Here is a 22,500-nt window from a genome sequence, read left to right on the forward strand (position 1 = left end):
GGTCTGTGCACAGGTGTGACTGTGGAAGCTCCATCCATCGATCCATGGCTCAGAGACTCAGTGACTGTGCGGTGTGTGGGGTCGACTGTAGACATGACACAGATGAACCTCTACAAAGATGACAGAATGGTGACAGAAGATCACTCTCATCAGATCACAAGGACACACACCACAGTGGAGCTGAACATCAACTCAGTGTCTGATACAGATCAAGGAAGTTACACATGTGTGAAAAATGACAAGACAAAATATGGTCAGACAACACTGCGGGTTATAAGTAAGTACCAACAGTGTAAAACTTTGTGAGTTTGTTTTTATTATTCAATAAAACAACATATAAAAATATAAACTGTTGATTCCTGTTGTGTGAATGACTTGTCTCTGTGCAGGTTGGTTTCGTTATATTTGGATAAGAGCTTCCAGCACGACTGTTCCAGTCCAGGGCAGTGTGACTCTGGAATGTTCTGTAGAGGGATTTACAAACCCTCAGTGGCTCAGACGCTCTTCATTTAATGCCCCTGACTTTGAAATACTGAATGTGCACACAAGTATTATCCATGTAACTCGTGGAGGAGTGTACTCCTGCAGAGGGGAGGATAAGTTGATCATCACTAAAGAAAGTAATGCAGTCGACATTTTGGAGACTGGTGAGTAAAAACACACTGTTCATTAGTTTGTTGTTGTTGGTAATAATAGAATGGGCTACATTAGGAATAGTGTAGTATGGTCTGGACACTTTGTTTGGTCACGAGGATCAGAATTAGAGAGAACTCAGAACAGCATAAAACCAAACACAACATCACACTGAGGTGGGTAGTACTCAGTTACATTTACTATATTTTAAAACTAAATTATACTTATCAAAGTACTTTTCTAGCTGCATACTTTTACTGCTCCTTGAGTGATATTTTTTTATTATAACAGTACTCTTACTTGAGTAAATGTCGTATTATTTAAAGTTTATATTAACTTAAAATTAGAAATCAGATGTTACGACAGTTACTCTTAGTGAAGTAGTATTTTCTCCATTTTTTTTCGCTTAGCCTTGTTAAGTAATTTCTTGGACCACAACTCATCACATATTAGTTTGTCATTTAGTTTGTGTCTGTGCTTTAAAAATGCCAGATTTTGCACATTATTTAAAGTTTAGTCATTCAGATTACAGTAACTTCAAATTATAAATCATATGTTACACCCCAACAGTTACTCTTAGTGAGTAGTAGATTTCTTTTCCAAATATCTTTTTACTTTTAGCCTTTAGTTTTTTTCTTGAACCACTACTTTGCACTTCTACTGTAGTAATATTATTTTGAATTAACATTACTCTTACAGTGAGACATGGCAGATATAATCACAGTAACTGGACACATTTGAATGGATTTGCAGGTCGACCTCTGCAGATGCCTTCATGGGGCCAGAATCAGAGACACAGTGACTCTGCGGTGTGTGGGACCCTCCAACAAACACCTGCACTTCTACAAAGATAGAGTCATAGTGAAACCAGACACAAACCATCAGTTTAACCGGACATCTGAAACAACAGTGGAGATGATAATCCTCTCAGCCTCAGAATCAGACCAGGGCTGGTACTCCTGTGGGATCGATGGAGAAACACTGTACACAGGGCAAAGACTTACAATATACACAGGTCTGTAGTGTCAAGAATCTTTCAATAATGTTTTTATGATGAACCAACAAAGTGTGAAATACTCACTTAACTTTACAAAAACCTTGTCTATTTATTTTCCTTCTACAGGCAGAAGTATTAATCTGAGCACAGACAGGTTCTTCATCCCAGAGCGTGGTGGGGTGAGGCTGAGATGTCAGATACAATGGATTCAGAAATATCAATGGATCAGACGAACTTCTGCTCATACTTCTCACTTTGAGATCTTAAATGAAGATACAGCCACTATCTCTGTACATCGTGGAGGTGTGTACTCCTGCAGAGGAAAAGAAGAGCTGATTCTCACACCTGAAAGTGACTTTGTCACCATTTGGGAAACTGGTGAGTGCATTATTCCTACACTGTATATCTCAGCACCAACAATATGTTCTCCAAATGATGCTTCCTTTTAAATACTGTAATTAAGTGATGCTCCACGAGGCCTCATGACTAAAAAGCCTTCAAAGACACGACTACAACAGATTACAAAATACACTTTTGACCTTTGACCTCTGTCTTCTTTTTCATGTGTTAATAATAGCTCCAGTTTGATGATGAAACATACAGTTGTCGTTCTTTACAGTGTCAAACAGAGCAGTGGTGCAGCCTGAGCCTGACTGGACAGAGGTGTTTGTTGGAGAGAGTCTGTCTCTCAGGTGTGAGGTGGAGGATGAAGGAAACACAGAGTGGACTTATGAATGGAATAGGACAGGAGTTATGTTACCTACAACAGTCAGAGAATATGTCCTCTCCAATGTGTCTGAGTCTGACAGTGGAGACTACAGCTGCAGAGGGACCAGAGGAGCATATGAGCAAACACAGTGGAGCCAGGTGACCAAGCTGCAGGTGACCGGTGAGTCCAATATGACTGTGGCTATGTTTACATGAAGACTTATTTTAAAATGTATTATACACTGACTTTAAAATACAACACTTATGTCAGTGACTCCACAAATGAACTGGCACATGTCATCAGGAGGTTTTGATGATACATTTCTTTTGGCATGTAAATACACACACAAAATAATCTCTTATTATAATAAATAATAATCTTATTATATTATCTCTTAATTATTAGAATTTTCTGGTTGTGTAAATGTGGCTGCAGTGTTCTGTGGATAATGTGAGCTCATTTAAACATTACTCTCCATGCAATGGGAGGGGAACATCGAGAGTCAGAAAACAGAAGTCAAACTTATTGTTACATGTTGTTACCATGTTTTTCCAGTAAACAGAACATTTTCAACAGAAGCTCAGTTGGTAAGAACGTTTGTCCACTGATTTGATGTTTGTTGATTCGAATCCTGCTCTCAACATAAAAAAAAAAAAAAAAAAGACATCGGTTGAGCGGTCAGATCCACTGACCACACAGGTTGGCAGTGTGATTCCAGCTCCCACAGATGATTGCTGTCTTTGTATCCTTGGGCAAGACACTTAACCCACCTTGCTCCTAGTGTGTGTGTGAGTGCATGTATGAATAGGTGAGTGGTTCATGATGTAAAGCACTTAAGAGCCTAGGTGGAAAAACACTATATATAAATGTGACCATTTACCATTCAAAACAATAAAAGGAAACATGGTCGTAGAAATGTTATGTGTTAGGAGTTACCCCATAGAAGTGTAATACCCACAGTTTAGGTGAACTGAGACTGAGACAGACTGTAAGTGCATCTGTTCTGGTGTGTCTTACAGATTTTACTTTAGGGTTTATGAAAGATAAATGTATCTTTATATTTTATTTATTTATTTTATTAGAATATAGTCAGATACCACAGCTGTACATGATTTTCCTTTAAGAGTAATATGTTTAACTTTACTGTAACCATGCAGATAAATCTGTCCCTGTCATCTCTGCGTCTCCCTCCTGGTTGAGTCCGGGTGTCTCTGTCTCTCTGAAGTGTGACGTCACAGCGCCCTCTGCAGGATGGAGGTTTTACTGGTACCGGGCTGTTCCTCTTCCATCAGGCCTGTACTCATATGAACTGCTCACTGGTGACACCTCAGGGACTGCACATGCCTCCTTCAGTGTTCATGGTCTGAGCAGCACAAGAGGCTTTGTGTGTCGAGCTGCACGAGGGAGACACTTCTACACTGAATACAGTCCACCGCGCTTTGTCTGGTCTGCAGGTAGCACTTCTGTCTCTGATTCTTCTGGATTATTTTAGACTTTACTCAATCATTTAAGATGGTCATGTTCTGTTAGATGGTGGTTCCAGAGTGGCTCCAGATGTTGTTCCTAACAGCTCACAACACTTCATCATGGACTCAGTGTCAGTGAGCTGTGGGCCCGACTCGTCAGATGAAGAGTGGACAGTCCAGATGTTTTCCCTGACCACACTGTCCTTACAGCAGTGTCACTCCAACACAACAGAACACAAACACACATGTGAATTTTCTGCACCTCAGGAGACCAGAGCAGTGTTCTGGTGTGAGTCTGGGTCTGGACAAATGTCTGATGCAGTCAACATCACTGTTCATGGTAGGTCTACACCCTGCAGAAGTCTGTTGTACTGAGCAACAGTAGACAATTATAACCAAAGCTGGTGTTGTTAGTCATTTGAGATTGAGTGTGTTGGTGATCTACACCAGTACTGACAGGTTGTAGTATTTACTTGTAGCTCTATGCTGCAGGATCAGGGTTGAGTCACACATTTAGTGCAGCCTCCATTATGCATGAGTTGGTAAATAAAAAAAAAAGTCTTATGGAAACTTGGTCACAAAAGTGTTTAGAGGTTATGCAAGGAATTTTAAAGAATACCTATTAGGCAAAAACAAATTTATAGAACTTTTAACCATGTTATGTTTTTTCCCCTTATAATTTATCCTTCCAAAATTGTATGTGATTCATATTTGAGTAATCTTAATTTTCCTGCCATAGCTCCAATCTATCCCTGTTTTCAATTCAGCTGGTACACACCCACTGCTCTGTACTTGCTTTGTTTCTTGTCTCTTAATCTGTGATATACGTAGATTCAGAATCATTGTGTAGCCATTTTGGCACAAATGAAAAAAATAAAAGCTGCTGTCAGCGTGTTCTGTAGCTCTCCATAGGAGGAACTGTGCAATTTTCCAACCTGGAAGTCAGTGGACTTTGTTCTTTTATTAAGTCATTTTAAATTTAAAATGTTAAAGTTCTTACATAATGATCCAGAGGTGTCATAGATTATAGCTGTGTAGCAGACACAAGCACAATATGTCTACTTTAAAGTCAATAATCTCTGTGGAGCTGGTTGGTGGTCTTGGTCAGAATTTCAGAGAGACTGAATCTTTGTTCTTGATAGTATTGATTATCTTTCTATTGAATTTGTGCTTGATTTGATTTGTTCTCGACAGATGCTGTGATCCTGTTGATCCCGGCGCTCCCTGTGCCTGAGGGACATGACGTCTCTCTCACCTGTAAACTGGGACAGTCTGCTGCTTTCTCCTCTGTCCATTTCTATAAAGATGGACAATTAATCCAAAATGGAACTTCCAGACAATACCACATCTCTGCAGTGTCCAGGTCTGATCAAGGTTCATACAAATGTGAGCTTCATGACTCTGCAAAAAAACTCCTGTCTTCTCCAGACAGTTGGCTGTCTGTCACATGTGAGTAAAATGTAGATAAAATGTGTATAAATGTATTGTATAAAATAATTGTTGATTGATAAATGTTCAATATTTTTGTCAGTGTCAGTGAAGGGGAGCGCTCCAGTTCTTGTGATCGTGCTGGTTGTGGCTCTTGTGTTTATTTTAATTTTAATCCTGCTGCTGCTTCTATGGTGTTACAGAAACAAGAAAGGTATGAGTAATAAGTCCTTTATTTTGATATACATTATATTATTTAAAGATGTAATATGTGACTTTATTTGTCTTTTTTCAGATAAGTGCTCTGAAAGGTCAGTGATGTACAATTCCTCTATCACAATTCTGAATGTTGTTTTTAAAGTGCACATGACAGTGGCAGTTTGTGTTTAAAAGAAAACTACACAAAAAAAAAAAAAAAAAAAAAAAAACAGACATCAGTGACTTGTAAAGCAGAATACCTCTACCTATGAAAACTATTGTACAATTTAGACCCTTGTTATTTGTCCTTTGTTAATTATGGTTACTAAGAAACAGTTATGAAATTAGCTCTACGCACTGTTGGGCAAGTTACTTTAAAAACGTAATGTGTTATTTATTACTTATTACTGTCATTTCAAAGTAATTTGTTACATTACAATATTACTGCATTTAAAATGTAAGGCATTACATTACTATTGCATTACTTTAAGTTACTCTCACCAAAATAACTGCGAAGATGCTGAACTTTTGCGCCGTATATGGACTGAACCAGGACTAAACCAGGTCTAAACCAGGACTAAACCAGAGCTGAACCAGGACTGAACCAGGACTATAACAGGACTAACCTCGGACTGATTCCAGGACTGAAGAGGAGGACTAAACCAGGACTGAACTAGGACTAAAACAGGACTAAACAGAACTAAACCAGAACAAAACCAAGGACTAAACCAGAACTGAACTAGGACTAAAAACAGGACTCACTGTCGGGATGGGCTCGAAGGTGACAGCAGGAGAAAGGAGCGGCTCTGCTCCGCACCTCACGGAGGTAAGAGCGGCTGTCACCCGATCCCTCTTTAAGACCCTGCTGCTCGGGCTCACGGCCCTGATTTCAGCAACTATTTGCGGTACCCGACCCGGTGTAGACTCTGCTACAGCACGTAACTTCTACCTTCCTTCAGCGTGTCCAGAAGTCCACTTTTTTGTGCGATGGTTACATCTTCCTCTGCCTTTTGGGTGTGAGCGCAGGAGCCTTTGTCAGTGCAGAACGTTTCGTCGACGTTGTGGGTTTTGTCGGGGAGAAAACTTGCAAACATACAGCACTTCGGACGACTGTAAACCAGGTCTAAACCAGAACTGACCCAGGTCTAAACAGCGTAGAGTTCTGTGTCAGTCCTTTCCCCGCGGTTACCTGAAGGTTTACGCGGCCACGTCTCCGGCCTTTCCTCGCTGCTGATATCGCGGTGATTTTAGCGAATTTGTATGAAGAAAAACCCACCACTTCAATCCAGGTTAAAAAAAACATTGTAACGCGCGTTACTCACATTTGTAAAATATTACTATTTTTTCCCCTGTAATGCCTTACATTACTGCGTTACAGCAAAAAGCAATGCATTACTGTAATCCGTTACTTTTATAACGCGTTACTTCCAACACTGGCTCTACGTCATCTGTGCTGCTCATGGAAGGGAAATTATTGAAAAAATCAAGATGTTAACTATATTTTAATAAAACAAGCAGTCGGACAACAACCTCGATCGGAAAAAGGTGTCTTGCCCTCTCCTGGTGGGTGGAGAGTCCTTACCTCAAGTGGAGGAGTTCAAGTATCTCGGCGTCTTGTTCACAAGTGAGGGGAGGACAGAGCGTGAGATTGACAGGTGAATCGGTGCAGCATCTGCAGTAATGCGGATTTACCGGTCAGTCTTTGTTTCTCCCCTCACCTATGGTCATGAGCTCTGGGTAATGACCAAAAGGATGAGATACGAGTGGCCAAAATGAGTTTCCTCCACGAGGAGGAGAGGGAGAGGAGCTCAGTCACACAGGAGGAGCTCGGAGTTGAACCACTGCTCCACCACGTCAAGAAGAGCAGCTGGGATGGCTCGGGCATCTGCTCTGGATGCCTCCTGGGTGCCTCCCTCGGGAGGTGTTCCAGGCATGTCCCACCGGGAGGAGGCACTGAGGAAGACCAAGGACACGCTGGAGGGACTATGTCTCTCGGCTGGCCTGGGAACGACTCAGGATCCCCCCGGATAAGCAGAAGAAAATGGATGAAGGGATGGAGCAGTCTAACCCGTCATCTGCATTTTAAGCCTTTATATTTAAAAAAGTTATAATTTGCAGGTCCCGTGCAGCCAATCAGACCTCTGCTGGAGATCATGTGACACACACTTTAACTCCTGAGGGTCAGTATAAACTTTATTTTGATTTTGAATTATAGTTTGTAACCCAAAAAATCAATGTTGTTTCCATAAAAAACAAAACACAAAGCACAGAAGATATCAAACATGAACCACTTTTTGTTTTTATTGTACAGAGATCACCTATTCCCACATTGAACTTAAGAATACAAGATGTGAGTTTTAATTAGATGATTTTTTTTTAGAAGTAAAGCGAAACTAGTCTGTCATTTTAATATATTCTTTTTTCTGTCAATCTCAGTGAAGAAAAAAAGGAATCAGGAAGACACTTGTGTTTATTCTGAAGTACGGACGCGTTCAGCAGCAGGAGGTACATTTATAACTTAACATCACAAAATTAAAATATGACAGAAAACATTCAGCTACACAACAAATTAAACTGAATACTCACAGGTAGAAAGTACTCAATTACATTTACATACTTTTTAAAGAAAGTGTACTTTTCACAATACTTTTCTAACAGCATACTTTTACTTCTATAGTTGAGTAAAACTTTTGGTTTCTCTTCCTCCTGTGTAAATCTACAAGAAACAAAAGCTTTATGTCGATAATGAAGTGATTTCGAACATTTGTGTTTCTTTCATAGTTTTTTTTTTAATGATTATTTGGCTATACTTTTGTACATTATTTATTTTTTTGTTCATATTACTTTAACTTCAAATTATAAATCAGATGTTACGTCCCAACAGTTACTCTTTAAGTTACTGTTACCTGAAGAGTAGTTTTCCCAAATACTTACTTACTTTTACTTGATTAATTTCTTGCACCAGTTTGTACTTTGACTTGAGTAATATTATTTTGAAGTGATGTTACTCTTACTTGTGTAAAATTTCCTCTGTTAAAAACACATTTTACATTCATTCCTAGTGTTCTGAGTAAGTATTCAAATTGTCTGTGCATTGTCATGAGGTGTTTGTTCTCCCTGCAGACGACGTGGTATATTCTCAAGTAAACATCCAAAGAAAAAGAAAACCCAAAATTAAAGGTAATGTTAGTGTGGAGTTTTCCTCATAACTAAATACACATTGTTTTTAACTTAAAACAAATGAATGTCTTTCAACAACAGAATCAGAGAATATTTCTGCAGATGAAGCAGTTTATTCTGAAGTGAAGAAGAAGACTGCAGCAGTGGATACAGACGGCTCCAGACATTAAAACATCCAGCACATTCTCTCCCATGTTAAATAGTGTAAAGAAGATATTTGTTTTTATTGAACTGTAATGAAAGTGGGAGTGGATAGGCCCTATTTCATCTGTGTCAAGGTTTGTAAGGTTTGTTAAGTTGTTGTGTACAGTTTTTGTTTTGTATATTTATGGAGTATTGTCGTGTGGGTGTGGGTGACAGAGGGTTGTGGACAGAATCTTACAGCTAACTGTAACAAGGGTCTGAATAGAGCCCGGGAGAGATCGCTAAATTACTGAAACATGCATGGATGACATCTAAAACCTCTTCAGTTGTGTTTTTGATGAGGGAACAATGTTACATGTAGAAAAGTCAAGAAAATTGAGAGAATTTGCATAGTAATAATAATAATGCATTAGTTTTATAGTGTTTATCCAGTTGTTCAGAGTCTCTTTAACATTTTGTACATTATTTATTCACTCCATACCCAGTGGTGATAATCTACTATTGTAGTGTTGTCATTAATTTTTGTGTACAGTGTGGCTGCTAAATTATGGAATTACATCTGTGTACAGTACGTTACCTTTTGTTATGTCATCTACTATGTCTTAGTGAAACGAGTCTAATCTGTCAAATGTTTTTTAGGCATACTAAAAAGTGTATTGATGTTTGTGTAACCCCTGACGAGAATATATAATAAAGTAATCTATAGTTTTCCAGGCACAGTTCTGGACTACAATAGGAATAATGCGAGAGTAAATGAGATGGCTGGAGAAGAGATTGAGCAAGCTTGATTTGTATTGGATAGAAAATAAATAAAAATAAAATTATAAATTGTTACAAATGAACAGGGCAATCTATGTTTACATTCAGTTGTGCACCATAATTCACCCTTAGTCCTACTGAGCTCAGTATATTCAGTCAGTATAGTCAAATCAATTCCAACAGGATCCTCGCTGTGGTAGTTTTGAGTGGTTACCACGTGATGAGTTCTATAAGAAGAGCAGAGAAGAAGGTTGCTCTCAGTTCTCAGTTTGGGAAGGCTCGCCGTCCAAAGAAGAATCCAAGTCTTGTCTTTGTCTTCTTAATCGTCACACACACAAAAAACCAGCCTGTACAACAATAACAGTATTATAGTATACGGCTATTTGAAATCCAGTTCCATTAATTTATTCTCACTATCAAGTAGCTATAGCTTTGTTTTTGTTTTTTACTCAAAATATCAAATAATTAACTCCATAGTTATTCAGAACATACATAGTTCATTTCTGTTAATTCAAATATCATTGCTCATGAATAACCCATTAATAACAATAAATGAAGTTCTTTTAATCTTTTGAACATATAACCATGACACTTTTATTAATATTATCCAATTAATTATTACCTTTACCTTATTAAGCTTTTATAAATGAAAAACATTAATTATCAAACAGATAATAGTATCTATACTTCCACTGAATCTGTACCTTGCTGGTAACATTGAATTACTTTCTTTTACATAAAAACACCAAAATTAGTGTTACATTTCACCATAAAACAGGGTGAAATTAAATAAATGTAGTGACCTTTGTTGTCATCTGAAATATCACTTTAGATTACAATAAAACAAGTACAGATTGTTTTTACATTGATTTCAAGTTAGTAGTTTACCACTCGCGATTAGCGTTAGCATCGCATTAGCATCGCGCTGCATATTTTTCACCATATAGATCGGTACACGTGTAGACTCACCAAGATGATGTGTTAGCATGAACATGGGACAGACACCCCGTCACAGCCCTTCAGGTTCACACATGGATTCAATTAAAATAGCATATAAACATTTCCCTGTTAGCATTTAAAATCTCGTACCATATTTACATCAAATTCTATTACATACACTCACCGAAATAATCATTTAGCTTAGCAAAAACAAAGTGGTCTCACACACAGCCTCTCGCATCTGCGTCAGAGCGTAAAAGAACGAAGAACTAACGTAACTCTGAATCGCGTCTTGAGAAGGCGGGTCTTAATTTTCTCAACAAATAAGAAGGTCATTATCACCCAACGTGATGACAAACAGGAAGTCAAGAGAGAGCGAGAGATCACACTTCCTCTTACCAAAATAAACGTTTTTTCAAAATAAAATGAGTGTATTTAAATAAAATTGCACATTTACTCTACTGGTTACATTTGACCATATCTCATTCCTTTTTTTACTGACAGATGATTATTTATTTTTCTCTTGTGTATATAGGACAAAAAGTACAAAAGCATCATTTCTGTTTATATCTGCTCAATTAAATGTTATGAATTTGAAATAAAGAGCTATATTGCTTTCATAACACTTATTTTTGGTTTTGAAACAATTGTAAAGTGAAAAATAAGCTGCAAAATCTCATATTGCATTCTTGTGTTTTTTCCTGTGCATGATCCCATGTTAGCTCCTGTTCCAGTGTTTATTCCTGTGCATGTTCCTCTGCATGTTTCTGTGTTTGTTCTTCTGCATGTTTCTGTGCATGTTCCCGTGCCTCTGAATAACACATGTAAGAACATTACCACCACCTGCTGGATTTCTTTTCTTGTGGTCCCTGCTTCCCATTCATCCTCATTCCCCATCAAACTTATCAGCAAACTTATCAAACAAGCAAACTTGTCAGGTCCTATCATTGTTAACACTGGAACATTCAGTATCAAAAAGGCAGAAGTTCATCAACTGCCACAGTATATTTATAACAGCAAACTGATACAGTATGTGTAGCACTCTGGAGTTCTACATCAGTCTGGAAAGGCTCTTTATGAAAGTGGAAAAGGTGGAATGTCCAGATGAAAATTTAAAGCTGATTGGTTGAAGCGCCATAACAGCGTAACAAGATGAGAAATCAAACTTTTGTTAAATCCAGTTGAGTAAAAGTTGTCCTCAAATGAACAAAGCACTTTCCTCTGCACACTTCATCTTGTTTCCACCCAAACCACAAAGCTGCTCAACTCAGTAAACCACTGGTTAAATGGACAATCACAACAACTGGAGTTTTTTTCACACTCAAATATATATGGCCTGGTTAGTGTAGTTATGAAAGGTTAAACAATTGTATTCGTTTTAATGTGTCTGAAAAATGTGGACCTTATTGCACTATAATGTCACTACAGCCTTCATGTTGAAGTTTAAAAACAAAAAAATTAAGTGAGTGAAGTGTACCGTAAGTGTGAAAAGGAAGGACATGCAAAGTAATAGTTCTGAATATAAAAGTTGTGACTTCCTCTCTTGAGTGTAGGTAAGAGTTTGTCTTTGTGCAGATCAGTGGTGGTTTAAGGATGGGCTCTCCTCGGGTCTGGTCTCTGCTCTGCTCCTGTGAGTACATTCACTTTAATACAAGTCCAGAGTCAGGCCTTTGTCCACTCTTTACTATTCTCATTTCAGATCTCATCGCTGTCCTCTGGGAAACAACCCAAGGTAACTACATTTTCTCCTTTTTTACTCATGTTTTAATTCAGTCGTTGAAGCTTCGGCTGGTGTAGAGCGAGTGTTGTGTAAAAGAGCATGTTTCAAACAAACTGTAATAAAACATGAAATGCAACACTGATACAAAATGATCATAGTTGGAGCCAATGTTGTGCATGAACGAGTTCAAAAGAACGCGTTCATTGAACACGTTCATTTTTCAGTGAACTTTGAACTGAACGCAACACTTTTGTAAATCAAGAACTTGAACGTGAATTTGTTCAAATGATGTGTGATGAACGACGTACGTCACTGTTGGGGTTCAGTTAAACGTCGGAATTTGACGAGTGACGATCTGCTCGCACTTCAGCTCGCGAAACCACAGCCGCGTGTCAACGCGAAGGCGACTCCACCGGCAGCTTTAGCGGAACATACGGGCTCTTGTGTCTCTCAATGGGAAAGTCAATCAAACTTGACTGGGCGCGTTTAGCTGCTTGTATTTACCTTCTGTACAGGCTGACCACGGCAAACGCAAGGATTTCAAAAGTAATTTCAAAGCACTAATTAACAGTGTATGTGGATCTGGGCTCTTTCACATGATACACAACTGCCCAGGGAGCACAATGTGTTGATGGTAAATGCACAAATACAACAATAGATACATGTTCTCTGTGGATTTTGACGGGGATACGCGCCTACGCTCGTGTAGAGCGTCAAAAAATAGGATGGATCCTATTTTCTGAAATCTACATGCACAGGACGTGCTGCTCCGCGCGCGTATTATTTTACTTGGTACAAATGTCAGTAACAATGCTTTTTTAACCTGGATTGAAATGGTGGGTTTTTCGTTTTTCTTCATACAAATTTGCTAAAATCACCGCGATATCAGCAGCGGTGAAACGCCGGAGGTACGCCCGCGTAGACCGTGATCCTGAGCGAAAGGACCGACGCAGAAGTCCGCGCTCCACCGAGATAAACGCAGCTGACGCCCGATCGCACTCGGGGTTCTCTCAGGGGCGGTCCTAGATTCCAAGTTCTAGTCCAGGTTTAGTCCTGGTTTGGTCCTGGTTCAGTCCTGGTTTAGTCCTGGTTCAATTCTGGTTTAGTCCTGGTTTAGTCCTGGTTCAGTTCTGGTTTAGTCCTGGTTTAGTCCTGGTTCAGTTCTGGTTTAGTCCTGGTTCAGTCCTGGTTCAGTCCTGGTTTAGTCTTGGTTTATTCCTGGTTTAGTCCTGGTTCAGTCCTGATTTAGACCTGGTTTAGTCCTGGTTTAGACCTGGTTCAGTTCTGGTTTAATCCTGGTTCAGTTCTGGTTTAGTCCTGGTTCAGTTCTGGTATAGACCTGGTTTAGACCTGGTTTAGTCCTGGTTCAGTCCTGGTTTAGTCCATATACGGTGCAAAAGTTCAGCATCTTAACAGTTCTTTTGGTGAGAGTAAATTAAAAGTGCTGAAATAGTCGTGTAATGTTTTACATTTTAAATGCAGTAATATTGTAATGTAACAAATGACTTTGAAATGACAGTAACAAGTCATAAATAACACATTACAGTTTTAAAGTAACTTGGCCAACAGTGTATCTTGTAAAGTTGTTGTAAACTAGAGGTCAGTTTGAAAAATAAAAGCAGCTTTTCATTTACAGATCTCACCTAAAAATAAAATGAACTGAACTTTGAACTAGTTCGAAATTAAAATTGTGAACTATGAACGTGAACTATTCACTTTGAACAAGTGTGAACTGAACTTTGAACTAGTTCATGAAAAGTGTGAACTTGCACAACACTGGTTGGAGCAATATTCAGTGGTGGATATATGAGCACTTTTATCTATGGGCACACAACAATGGAAACATTTTTAAAATACAGAATAAATGGGTTATAGTTACTTAAGATGTATGGGGAAAAGTTAGGAAAGAGTTTGAAAATTTCAAATACACCACTATCTTGAGAAACATAAAGAATTTGATCAAATAAAATCTCACCCAGTAGAAGGAAGATAATATCAGTTTTATACAAAAACATATGTACTAAACAAGATGAAAGGACATTAGACATGAAGAATAAATGGGAATTGTAACTGATGATTCAGGTTGTGAAAATTCATGGGAAGAGTAGCATGAGAATGAGAGAATGAGATGCCAGTTATTTTTGCCAGTTATAATGACAATATCAGTTCCCTCTGCTAATGAAAGTTTGGACAAATGGGTGACTTTTCTTACATTTTTTGGAAGTGTCCAGTGGTAACAGTGTATTGGATGAGGTGATAAAAGAAACAAAGAAGTTTCTAGACACAGGTAGTACTGTGTGGTGCCACTTCAGATGTTTGGAACAAAAATACACTGTATATGTTAAGAGTCCTTGTGTTAATTGCACAAATCACCACCAACTGTCTCAAACCGAATCCCTCAACACTGAAACAACGGACTTAAAGGCTGAAATCTGTCAACTGAATGGAGGAAATGACCTCAATTGTAAAACTGGAGACAGAGAGAGACATGAGGAAGTGGTCATCTGTAATCTCTTATTTAGAGAAAATTAAGAGTGTTAAATACAATATACATGCTCTGTTTTCATTGACACTATTTCTCTTTTTATGTGGTTTGAAATGTAAAAAATATTTTTTTTTTGACTATTTATCAAGGGCTTTAATAAAGTAAAAAAAAAAAAAAATCTTTATTTAACTAAACCTTTTTCTGAAGAAATGTTGCTCTTAATTGAGTCAAATTTCTGGTTACTGTACCAGAAGGTGTACAGGGAGATGAACAGTGAGACATGGCAGATATAATCACAGTAACTAAACTAACAGTTGATAGTCAAGGTCAGTTAAATACAATCAATGAACCTGCCCAGGGACGACAGGTGGAAATTAGGACTGGTGTTAGTGCCTAGACACTTCACCCACATTGCCTAGTATGAAAGTGGTGTGTGCGTGAGTGATGGTGGTCATTGGAGGGACCGTTGGCGCCGATTGGCATGGCAGCCACGCTTCTGTCAGTTTGCCCAATGGCAGCTGTGGCTACAATAGTAGCTTACCATCACTAGGTATAGAGCGAATGAATAGTGCTGAATGTAATGCTCTGTAAAGTGTCTTTGTGACAAAAAATGTCTGTGAAATGCCCTATATAAATAAAGACTTATTTACTTATTTACTAAAGACTTATTAGTAACTGGACACATTTGAATGGATTTGCAGGTCGACCTCTGCAGATCTTTATATGTCAGGATCAGAGACACAGTGACTCTGCGGTGTGTGGGACCCTCCAACAAACACCTGCACTTCTACAAAGATAGAATCATAGTGAAACCAGACACAAACCATCAGTTTAAACGGACATCTGAAACAACAGTGGAGATGATAATCCTCTCAGTCTCAGAATCAGACCAGGGCTTGTACTCCTGTGGGATCGATGGAGAAACACTGTACACAGGGCAAAGACTTCCAATATACACAAGTCTGTAGTGACAAGAATCTTTCAATAATATTTTGATGATGAACCAACAAAGTGTGAAATACTCACTTAACTTTTAAAACAAATCTTGTCTATTTATTTTCATTCTACAGGTAGAAGTATTAATCTGAGCACAGACAGGTTCTTCATCCCAGAGCGTGGTGGGGTGAGGCTGAGCTATCAGATAAACGAGATTGGGAAATATCAATGGATGAGACGAACTTCTGCTCATACTTCTCACTTTGAGATCTTAAGTGAAGATACAGCCACTATCTCTGTACATCGTGGAGGTGTGTACTCCTGCAGAGGAAAAGAAGAGCTGATTCTCACACCTGAAAGTGACTTTGTCACCATTTGGGAAACTGGTGAGTGCATTATTCCTACACTGTATATCTCAGCACCAACAATATGTTCTCCAAATAATTCTTCCTTTTAAATACTGTAATTAAGTGATGCTCCACGAGGCCTCATGACTAAAAAGCCTTCAAAGACACGACTACAACAGATTACAAAATACACTTTTGACCTTTGACCTCTGCCTTCTTTTTCATGTGTTAATAATAGCTCCAGTTTGATGATGAAACATACAGTTGTCGTTCTTTACAGTGTCAAACAGAGCAGTGGTGCAGCCTGAGCCTGACTGGACAGAGGTGTTTGTTGGAGAGAGTCTGTCTCTCAGGTGTGAGGTGGAGGATGAAGGAAACACAGAGTGGACTTATGAATGGAAGAGGACAGGAGTTATGTTACCTACAACAGCCAGAGAATATGTCCTCTCCAATGTGTCTGAGTCTGACAGTGGAGACTACAGCTGCAGAGGGACCAGAGGAGCATATGAGCAAACACAGTGGAGCCAGGTGACCAAGCTGCAGGTGACCGGTGAGTCCAATATGACTGTGGCTATGTTTACATGAAGACTTATTTTAAAATGTATTATACACTGACTTTAAAACACAACACTTATGTCAGTGACTCCACAAATGAACTGGCACATGTCATCAGGAGTTTTTGAAGATATATTTCTTTTTGGCATGTAAACACACACACAAAAATAATGATCTTATTGTAATATCTCATAATTATTTAAATTGTCTGGTTGTGTAAATGTGGCTGCAGTGTTCTGTGGATAATGTGAGCTCATTTAAACATTGCTGTCCATGCAATGGGAGGGGGAACCCAGAGACTCAGAAAACAAAAGTAAAACTTATTGTTACATGTTATAAGCATATTTTTCCAGTAAACAGAGCATTTTCAACAGAAGCTCAGTTGGTAGAGCATTTGTCCTCTTACCTGAACTTTGTCGATTCGAATCCTGCTCTCAACATAAAAACACATCATTGCTTGAGCTTTCAGACCCACTAACCCGCAGGTTGGCACTGTGATTCCAGTTCCCACAGATGATTGCTGTCTTTGTATCCTTGGGCAAGACACTTAACCCACCTTGCTCCTAGTGTGTGTGTGTGTGTGTGTGAGTGCATGTATGAATAGGTGAGTGGTTCATGATGTAAAGCACTTAAGAGCCCAGGTGGAAAAGCGCTATATATAAATTAGAGATGTACAGATCGGCTATTTTTTCATCCGCAACCGCGACACAAAACTCATCATCCAACTATCCATTTGCACACAAGGTTTTGACCATTTTTCCGCACTCGCCCGCCATCCGCTTATTGATTTTAGATTTTAGAACAATCATATAACAAACAAACTAAGGAGCCTCGATAAAAATGCTAACTCTACAGCTCATTCATTCCAAACTTCGCTCAACGTGCCTGTTCACATTGTTAATTGTCCGTAACAACCCCAAACTTGCCTGGTTTTCTTGCTCAGCTAATTAATTGACAACGTTTTCCGACTAGGCTATTTTTTTAACCTTCTTGCCTTCATGTTAGATGTTATTGCATTCTGAACATTCAGTCGTTCTTTAAGTTTTAAATACCCCGAGTGGTAGCCTATGCTACAATGTCTGTGTGTTTTAAGGGTGACTCAATATATATATATATATATATATATATATATATATATATATATATATATATATATATATATATATATATATATATATATATATATATATATATATATATATATATATATATATATATATATATATATATATATATATATATATATATATATATATATATATATATTAGTGCTGTCATGCGATTAAAAAATTTTAGAGATTAATTAATTATGATCTGTAATTAATTAATCTAATTAATCTCATTTTAATCTCACCTAAAAATTGCTGAGAAAAGCCTTCAATTTGAGGTATTTTCATTTAAATTCATTATTACATTATTGTGGCAGATCAAAAGACTAATATAGATTTAAAAAAGTGACTTTATAAAGTCATTTATTGTTTAACAAATCTCTCCAAATTGGCTGTTGAGCCCAAGTCTCCATGAATAAGAAACTGTTTGTTGTAAAGTAGTAAAGACGAGGAAATCTGAACATAATAACTTTTATCTACTTAAAGACAATAAAAAGTCCAGTCTTTCCTTAACCATATTAAAAATATTATTGATAGAGAAATGCTTTATATATGACATCACTGGTTTTAGTCCTGGTTTAGACCTGGTTTTAGACCTGCTTTAGTCCTAGTTTAGTCCTGGAATAGATTAATCCTGGTTTTAGTCCTGGTGTTAGTTGTGGTTTTAGTCCTGGTTTAGACCTGGTTTAGTCCTGGTTTAGACCTGGTTTAGTCCTGGTTTAGTCCTGGTTTAGTCCTGGTTTAGACCTGGTTTTTAGTTCTGGTTTTAGTTCTGGTTTAGTCCTGGTTTAGACCTGGTTTAGTCCTGGTTTAGTCCTGGACTGGATTTGTCCTGGTTTTAGTCTTGGTGTTAGTTCTGGTTTAGAGGCGCACAGGAGGAAGCGCGGTTTACGCCGTGTACGCGAGAAAACACGATCCACACGCGGCTCACGGGAGCACGTCGGTGTCCGCGCAGTAACTACGGAAGGAAACGTGGTCCGCGCGTTCTCAGGTTAATGACGATGATGAAGGTGTGTGTTTGTGTGTGTGTGTGTGTGTGTGTGTTTGTGTGTGTTTGTGTGCGTGTCCCCTCATGTGGCAGGTCACTATAGGACAGTAGTGCAGACATCATGAGCCTATGCAGGTTGTTTTCAGGCGATATTATATTTGTTAATTTCTTTTAAATTCTTGGAGAATAATTTCCAAGACACGAATGTGTTTTTACCTGTGCGCTGCTGACTCTGTTCTACTGGCTCTTCGACCTCGTCCATTGTGCGACTGACGCCGCCAACGTTAACATGACGTTTACATCGCTCTTACTGCGCACGTTTTTTGTGGGGTTTCCGGCAATGAGTGGAATTACCGAAATAAAAAAAATCATTAAATGTGTTTTGTGTGTGTGGGGTGTGTTGTTGGGACCCTCTGCAGGATGGAGGTTTTACTGGTACCGGGCTGTTCCTCTTCCATCAGGCCTGTACTCATATGAACTGCTCACTGGTGACACCTCAGGGACTGCACATGCCTCCTTCAGTGTTCATGGTCTGAGCAGCACAAGAGGCTTTGTGTGTCGAGCTGCACGAGGGAGACACTTCTACACTGAATACAGTCCACCGCGCTTTGTCTGGTCTGCAGGTAGCACTTCTGTCTCAGATTCTTCTGGATTATTTTAGACTTTACTCAATCATTTAAGATGGTCATGTTCTGTTAGATGGTGGTTCCAGAGTGGCTCCAGATGTTGTTCCTAACAGCTCACAACACTTCATCATGGACTCAGTGTCAGTGAGCTGTGGGCCCGACTCAACAGATGAAGAGTGGACAGTCCAGATGTTTTCCCTGACCACACTGTCCTTACAGCAGTGTCACTCCCACACAACAGAACACAAACACACATGTGAATTTTCTGCACCTCAGGAGACCAGAGCAGTGTTCTGGTGTGAGTCTGGGTCTGGACAAATGTCTGATGCAGTCAACATCACTGTTCATGGTAGGTCTACACCTGCAGAAGTCTGTTGTACTGAGCAACAGTTGACAATTATAACCAAAGCTTGTGTTGTTAGTCATTTGAGATTGAGTGTGTTGATGATCTACACCAGTACTGACAGGTTGTAGTATTTACTTGTAGCTCTATGCTGCAGGATCAGGGATGAATCACACATTTAGTGCAGTCTCCAGTTGATAAATTTAAAAAAGTCTTATGGAAACTTGGTCACAAAAGTGTTTAGAGGTTATGCAAGGAATTTTAAAGAAAGACCTATTAGGCAAAAACAAATTTATAGAACTTTTAACCGTTGTATATTTTTTTCCCCTTATAATTAACCCTCCCAAAATTGTATGTGGATTCATATTTAGAGTAATCTTAATTTTCCTGCCATATCTCCAATCTATCCCTGTTTTCAGTTCAGCTGGTACACTCCCACTGCTCTGTACTTTGTATCTTGGTTTTATTCTCTTAATCTGTGATACACGTGAATTCAGAATCATTGTGTAGCCATTTTAGCACAAATGAAAAAATAAATGCTGCTGTCAGCGTGTTCTGTAGCTCTCCATAGGAGGAACTGTGCAATTTTCCAACCTGGAAGTCAGCAGACTTGTTTCTTTCATTAAGTCGTTTTAAATTTTAAATGTTAAAGTTCTTACATAATGATCCAGAGGTGTCATAGATTATAGCTGTGTAGCACACACACCACTGGTCTTGGTCAGAATTTCAGTGGACTAAGACTTTAAGAGAGACTGAATCTTTGTTCTTGATAGTATTGATTGATCTTTCTATTGAATTTGTGCTTGATTTGATTTGTTCTCGACAGATGCTGTGATCCTGTTGATCCCGGCGCTCCCTGTGCCTGAGGGACATGACGTCTCTCTCACCTGTAAACTGGGACAGTCTGCTGCTTTCTCCTCTGTCCATTTCTATAAAGATGGACAATTAATCCAAAAAGGAAGTTCCAGACAATACAACATCTCTGCAGTGTCCAGGTCTGATCAAGGTTCATACAAATGTGAGCTTCATGACTCTGCAAAAAAACTCCAGTCTTCTCCAGAGAGTTGGCTGTCTGTCACATGTGAGTAAAATGTAGATAAAATGTGTATAAATGTATTGTATAAAATAATTGTTGATTGATAAATGTTCAATATTTTTGTCAGTGTCAGTGAAGGGGAGCGCTCCAGTTCTTGTGATCGTGCTGGTTGTAGCTCTTGTGTTTATTTTAATTTTAATCCTGCTGCTGCTTCTATGGTGTTACAGAAACAAGAAAGGTATGAGTAATAAGTCCTTTCATTTTGATATACATTATATTATTTAAAGATGTAATATGTGACTTTATTTGTCTTTTTTCAGATAAGTGCTCTGAAAGGTCAGTGATGTACAATTCCTCTATCACAATTCTGAATGTTGTTTTTAAAGTGCACATGACAGTGGCAGGTTTGTGTTTAAAAGAAAAACTACACAAAAAAAAAAAAAAAAGTAGTAGCAGTCTAACCTCGATCGGAAAAAGATGTCTTGCCCTCTCCGGGTGGGTGGAGAGTCCTTACCTCAAGTGGAGGAGTTCAAGTATCTCGGGGTCTTGTTCACAAGTGAGGGGAGGACGGAGCGTGAGATTGACAGGCAGCATCTGCAGTGATGCGGATTTACCGGTCAGTCTTTGTTTCTCCCCTCACCTATGGTCATGACCGAAAGGACGAGATCGCGAATACGAGTGGCCAAAATGAGTTTTCTCCACGAGGAGGAGAGGGAGAGGAGCTCAGTCACACAGGAGGAGCTCGTCCCAACAGTTACTCTTTAAATTACTGTTACCTGAGGAGTAGTTTTCCCAAATACTTACTTACTTTTGATTAATTTCTTGCACCACTTTGTACTTTGACTTGAGTAATATTATTTTGAAGTGATGTTACTCTTACTTGTGTAAAATTTCCTCTGTTAATAACACATTTTACATTCATTCCTTGTGTTCTGAGTAAGTATTCAAATTGTCTGTGCATTGTCATGAGGTGTTTGTTCTCCCTGCAGACGACGTGGTATATTCTCAAGTAAACATCCAAAGAAAAAGAAAACCCAAAATTAAAGGTAATGTTATTGTGGAGTTTTCCTCATAACTAAATACACATTGTTTTTAACTTAAAACAAATGAATGTCTTTCAACAACAGAATCAGAGAATATTTCTGCAGATGAAGCAGTTTATTCTGAAGTGAAGAAGAAGACTGCAGCAGTGGATACAGACGACTCCAGACATTAAAACATCCAGCATATTCCCTCCCATGTTAAATAGTGAAAAGAAGATATTTGTTTTTATTGAACTGAAATGAAAGTAAGTGGGAGTGGATAGGCCCTATTTCGTCTGTGTCAAGATTTTAAGGTTTGTTAAGTTGTTGTGTACAGTTTTGTATCATGTTTTTGTATATTTATGGAGTATTGTCGTGTGGGAGCGTGGGTGACAGAGGGTTGTGGACAGAATCTTACAGCTAACCACAACGAGGGTCTGAATAGAGCCTGGGAGAGATTGCTAAATTACTGAAACATGCGTGGATGACATCTAAAACCTCTTCAGTTGTGTTTTATGTCATCTACTATGTCTTAGCAAAACGAGTAGTCTAATCTGTCAAATGCTTTTTAGGCATACTAAAAAGGGTACTTGACCATATCTCATTCCTACAGGACATTATGACAACAAGGGTCATGAAACTAGAGCTTTCTTTTGTGTAGTCATTGCATTTTTCTTTTTTTTTACTGACAGATGATTATTTATTTCGCTTGTGTGTATATAGGACAAAAATTATAAAAGCATAATTTCTATTTATGTCTGCTCAATTAAATATTATGAATTTGAAATAAAGAGCTATAATGCTTTCATACCACTTATTTTTGGTTTTAAGTGAAAAATAAGCTGCAAAATCTCATATTGCTTTCCGGTGTATGTTTTTT

At 38.5% G+C, this 22,500-nt stretch overlaps 1 protein-coding gene across 1 annotated transcript in view; it reads left to right on the forward strand.

Moving 5' to 3' along the window:
* The window catches only part of LOC110162464 (uncharacterized), a 31,333-nt gene extending 8,972 nt beyond the window's left edge, over positions 1–22,361 (forward strand). Inside the window, exons 11-34 of the mRNA XM_055154819.1 lie at positions 14–129; positions 1,387–1,648; positions 1,757–2,008; positions 2,250–2,519; positions 3,497–3,793; positions 3,870–4,145; positions 5,000–5,254; positions 5,337–5,447; positions 5,529–5,544; positions 7,550–7,611; positions 7,743–7,781; positions 7,868–7,936; positions 8,555–8,611; positions 8,693–8,778; positions 12,029–12,185; positions 15,729–15,980; positions 16,222–16,491; positions 19,013–19,216; positions 19,293–19,568; positions 20,389–20,643; positions 20,726–20,836; positions 20,919–20,934; positions 21,588–21,644; positions 21,726–22,361. Of these exons, the coding sequence (XP_055010794.1) occupies positions 14–129; positions 1,387–1,648; positions 1,757–2,008; positions 2,250–2,519; positions 3,497–3,793; positions 3,870–4,145; positions 5,000–5,254; positions 5,337–5,447; positions 5,529–5,544; positions 7,550–7,611; positions 7,743–7,781; positions 7,868–7,936; positions 8,555–8,611; positions 8,693–8,778; positions 12,029–12,185; positions 15,729–15,980; positions 16,222–16,491; positions 19,013–19,216; positions 19,293–19,568; positions 20,389–20,643; positions 20,726–20,836; positions 20,919–20,934; positions 21,588–21,642 (3,764 nt within the window). The 3' untranslated portion in view covers positions 21,643–21,644; positions 21,726–22,361. The remainder of the gene's footprint in view (positions 1–13; positions 130–1,386; positions 1,649–1,756; positions 2,009–2,249; positions 2,520–3,496; positions 3,794–3,869; positions 4,146–4,999; positions 5,255–5,336; positions 5,448–5,528; positions 5,545–7,549; positions 7,612–7,742; positions 7,782–7,867; positions 7,937–8,554; positions 8,612–8,692; positions 8,779–12,028; positions 12,186–15,728; positions 15,981–16,221; positions 16,492–19,012; positions 19,217–19,292; positions 19,569–20,388; positions 20,644–20,725; positions 20,837–20,918; positions 20,935–21,587; positions 21,645–21,725) is intronic.
* The last annotated feature ends 139 nt before the right edge of the window (positions 22,362–22,500 follow it).

The sequence above is a fragment of the Boleophthalmus pectinirostris genome, unplaced genomic scaffold (assembly GCF_026225935.1).
Source record: "Boleophthalmus pectinirostris isolate CB_2022bp ecotype Guang Dong unplaced genomic scaffold, ASM2622593v1 HiC_scaffold_19, whole genome shotgun sequence".
Classification (NCBI taxonomy): Eukaryota; Metazoa; Chordata; class Actinopteri; order Gobiiformes; family Gobiidae; genus Boleophthalmus; species Boleophthalmus pectinirostris.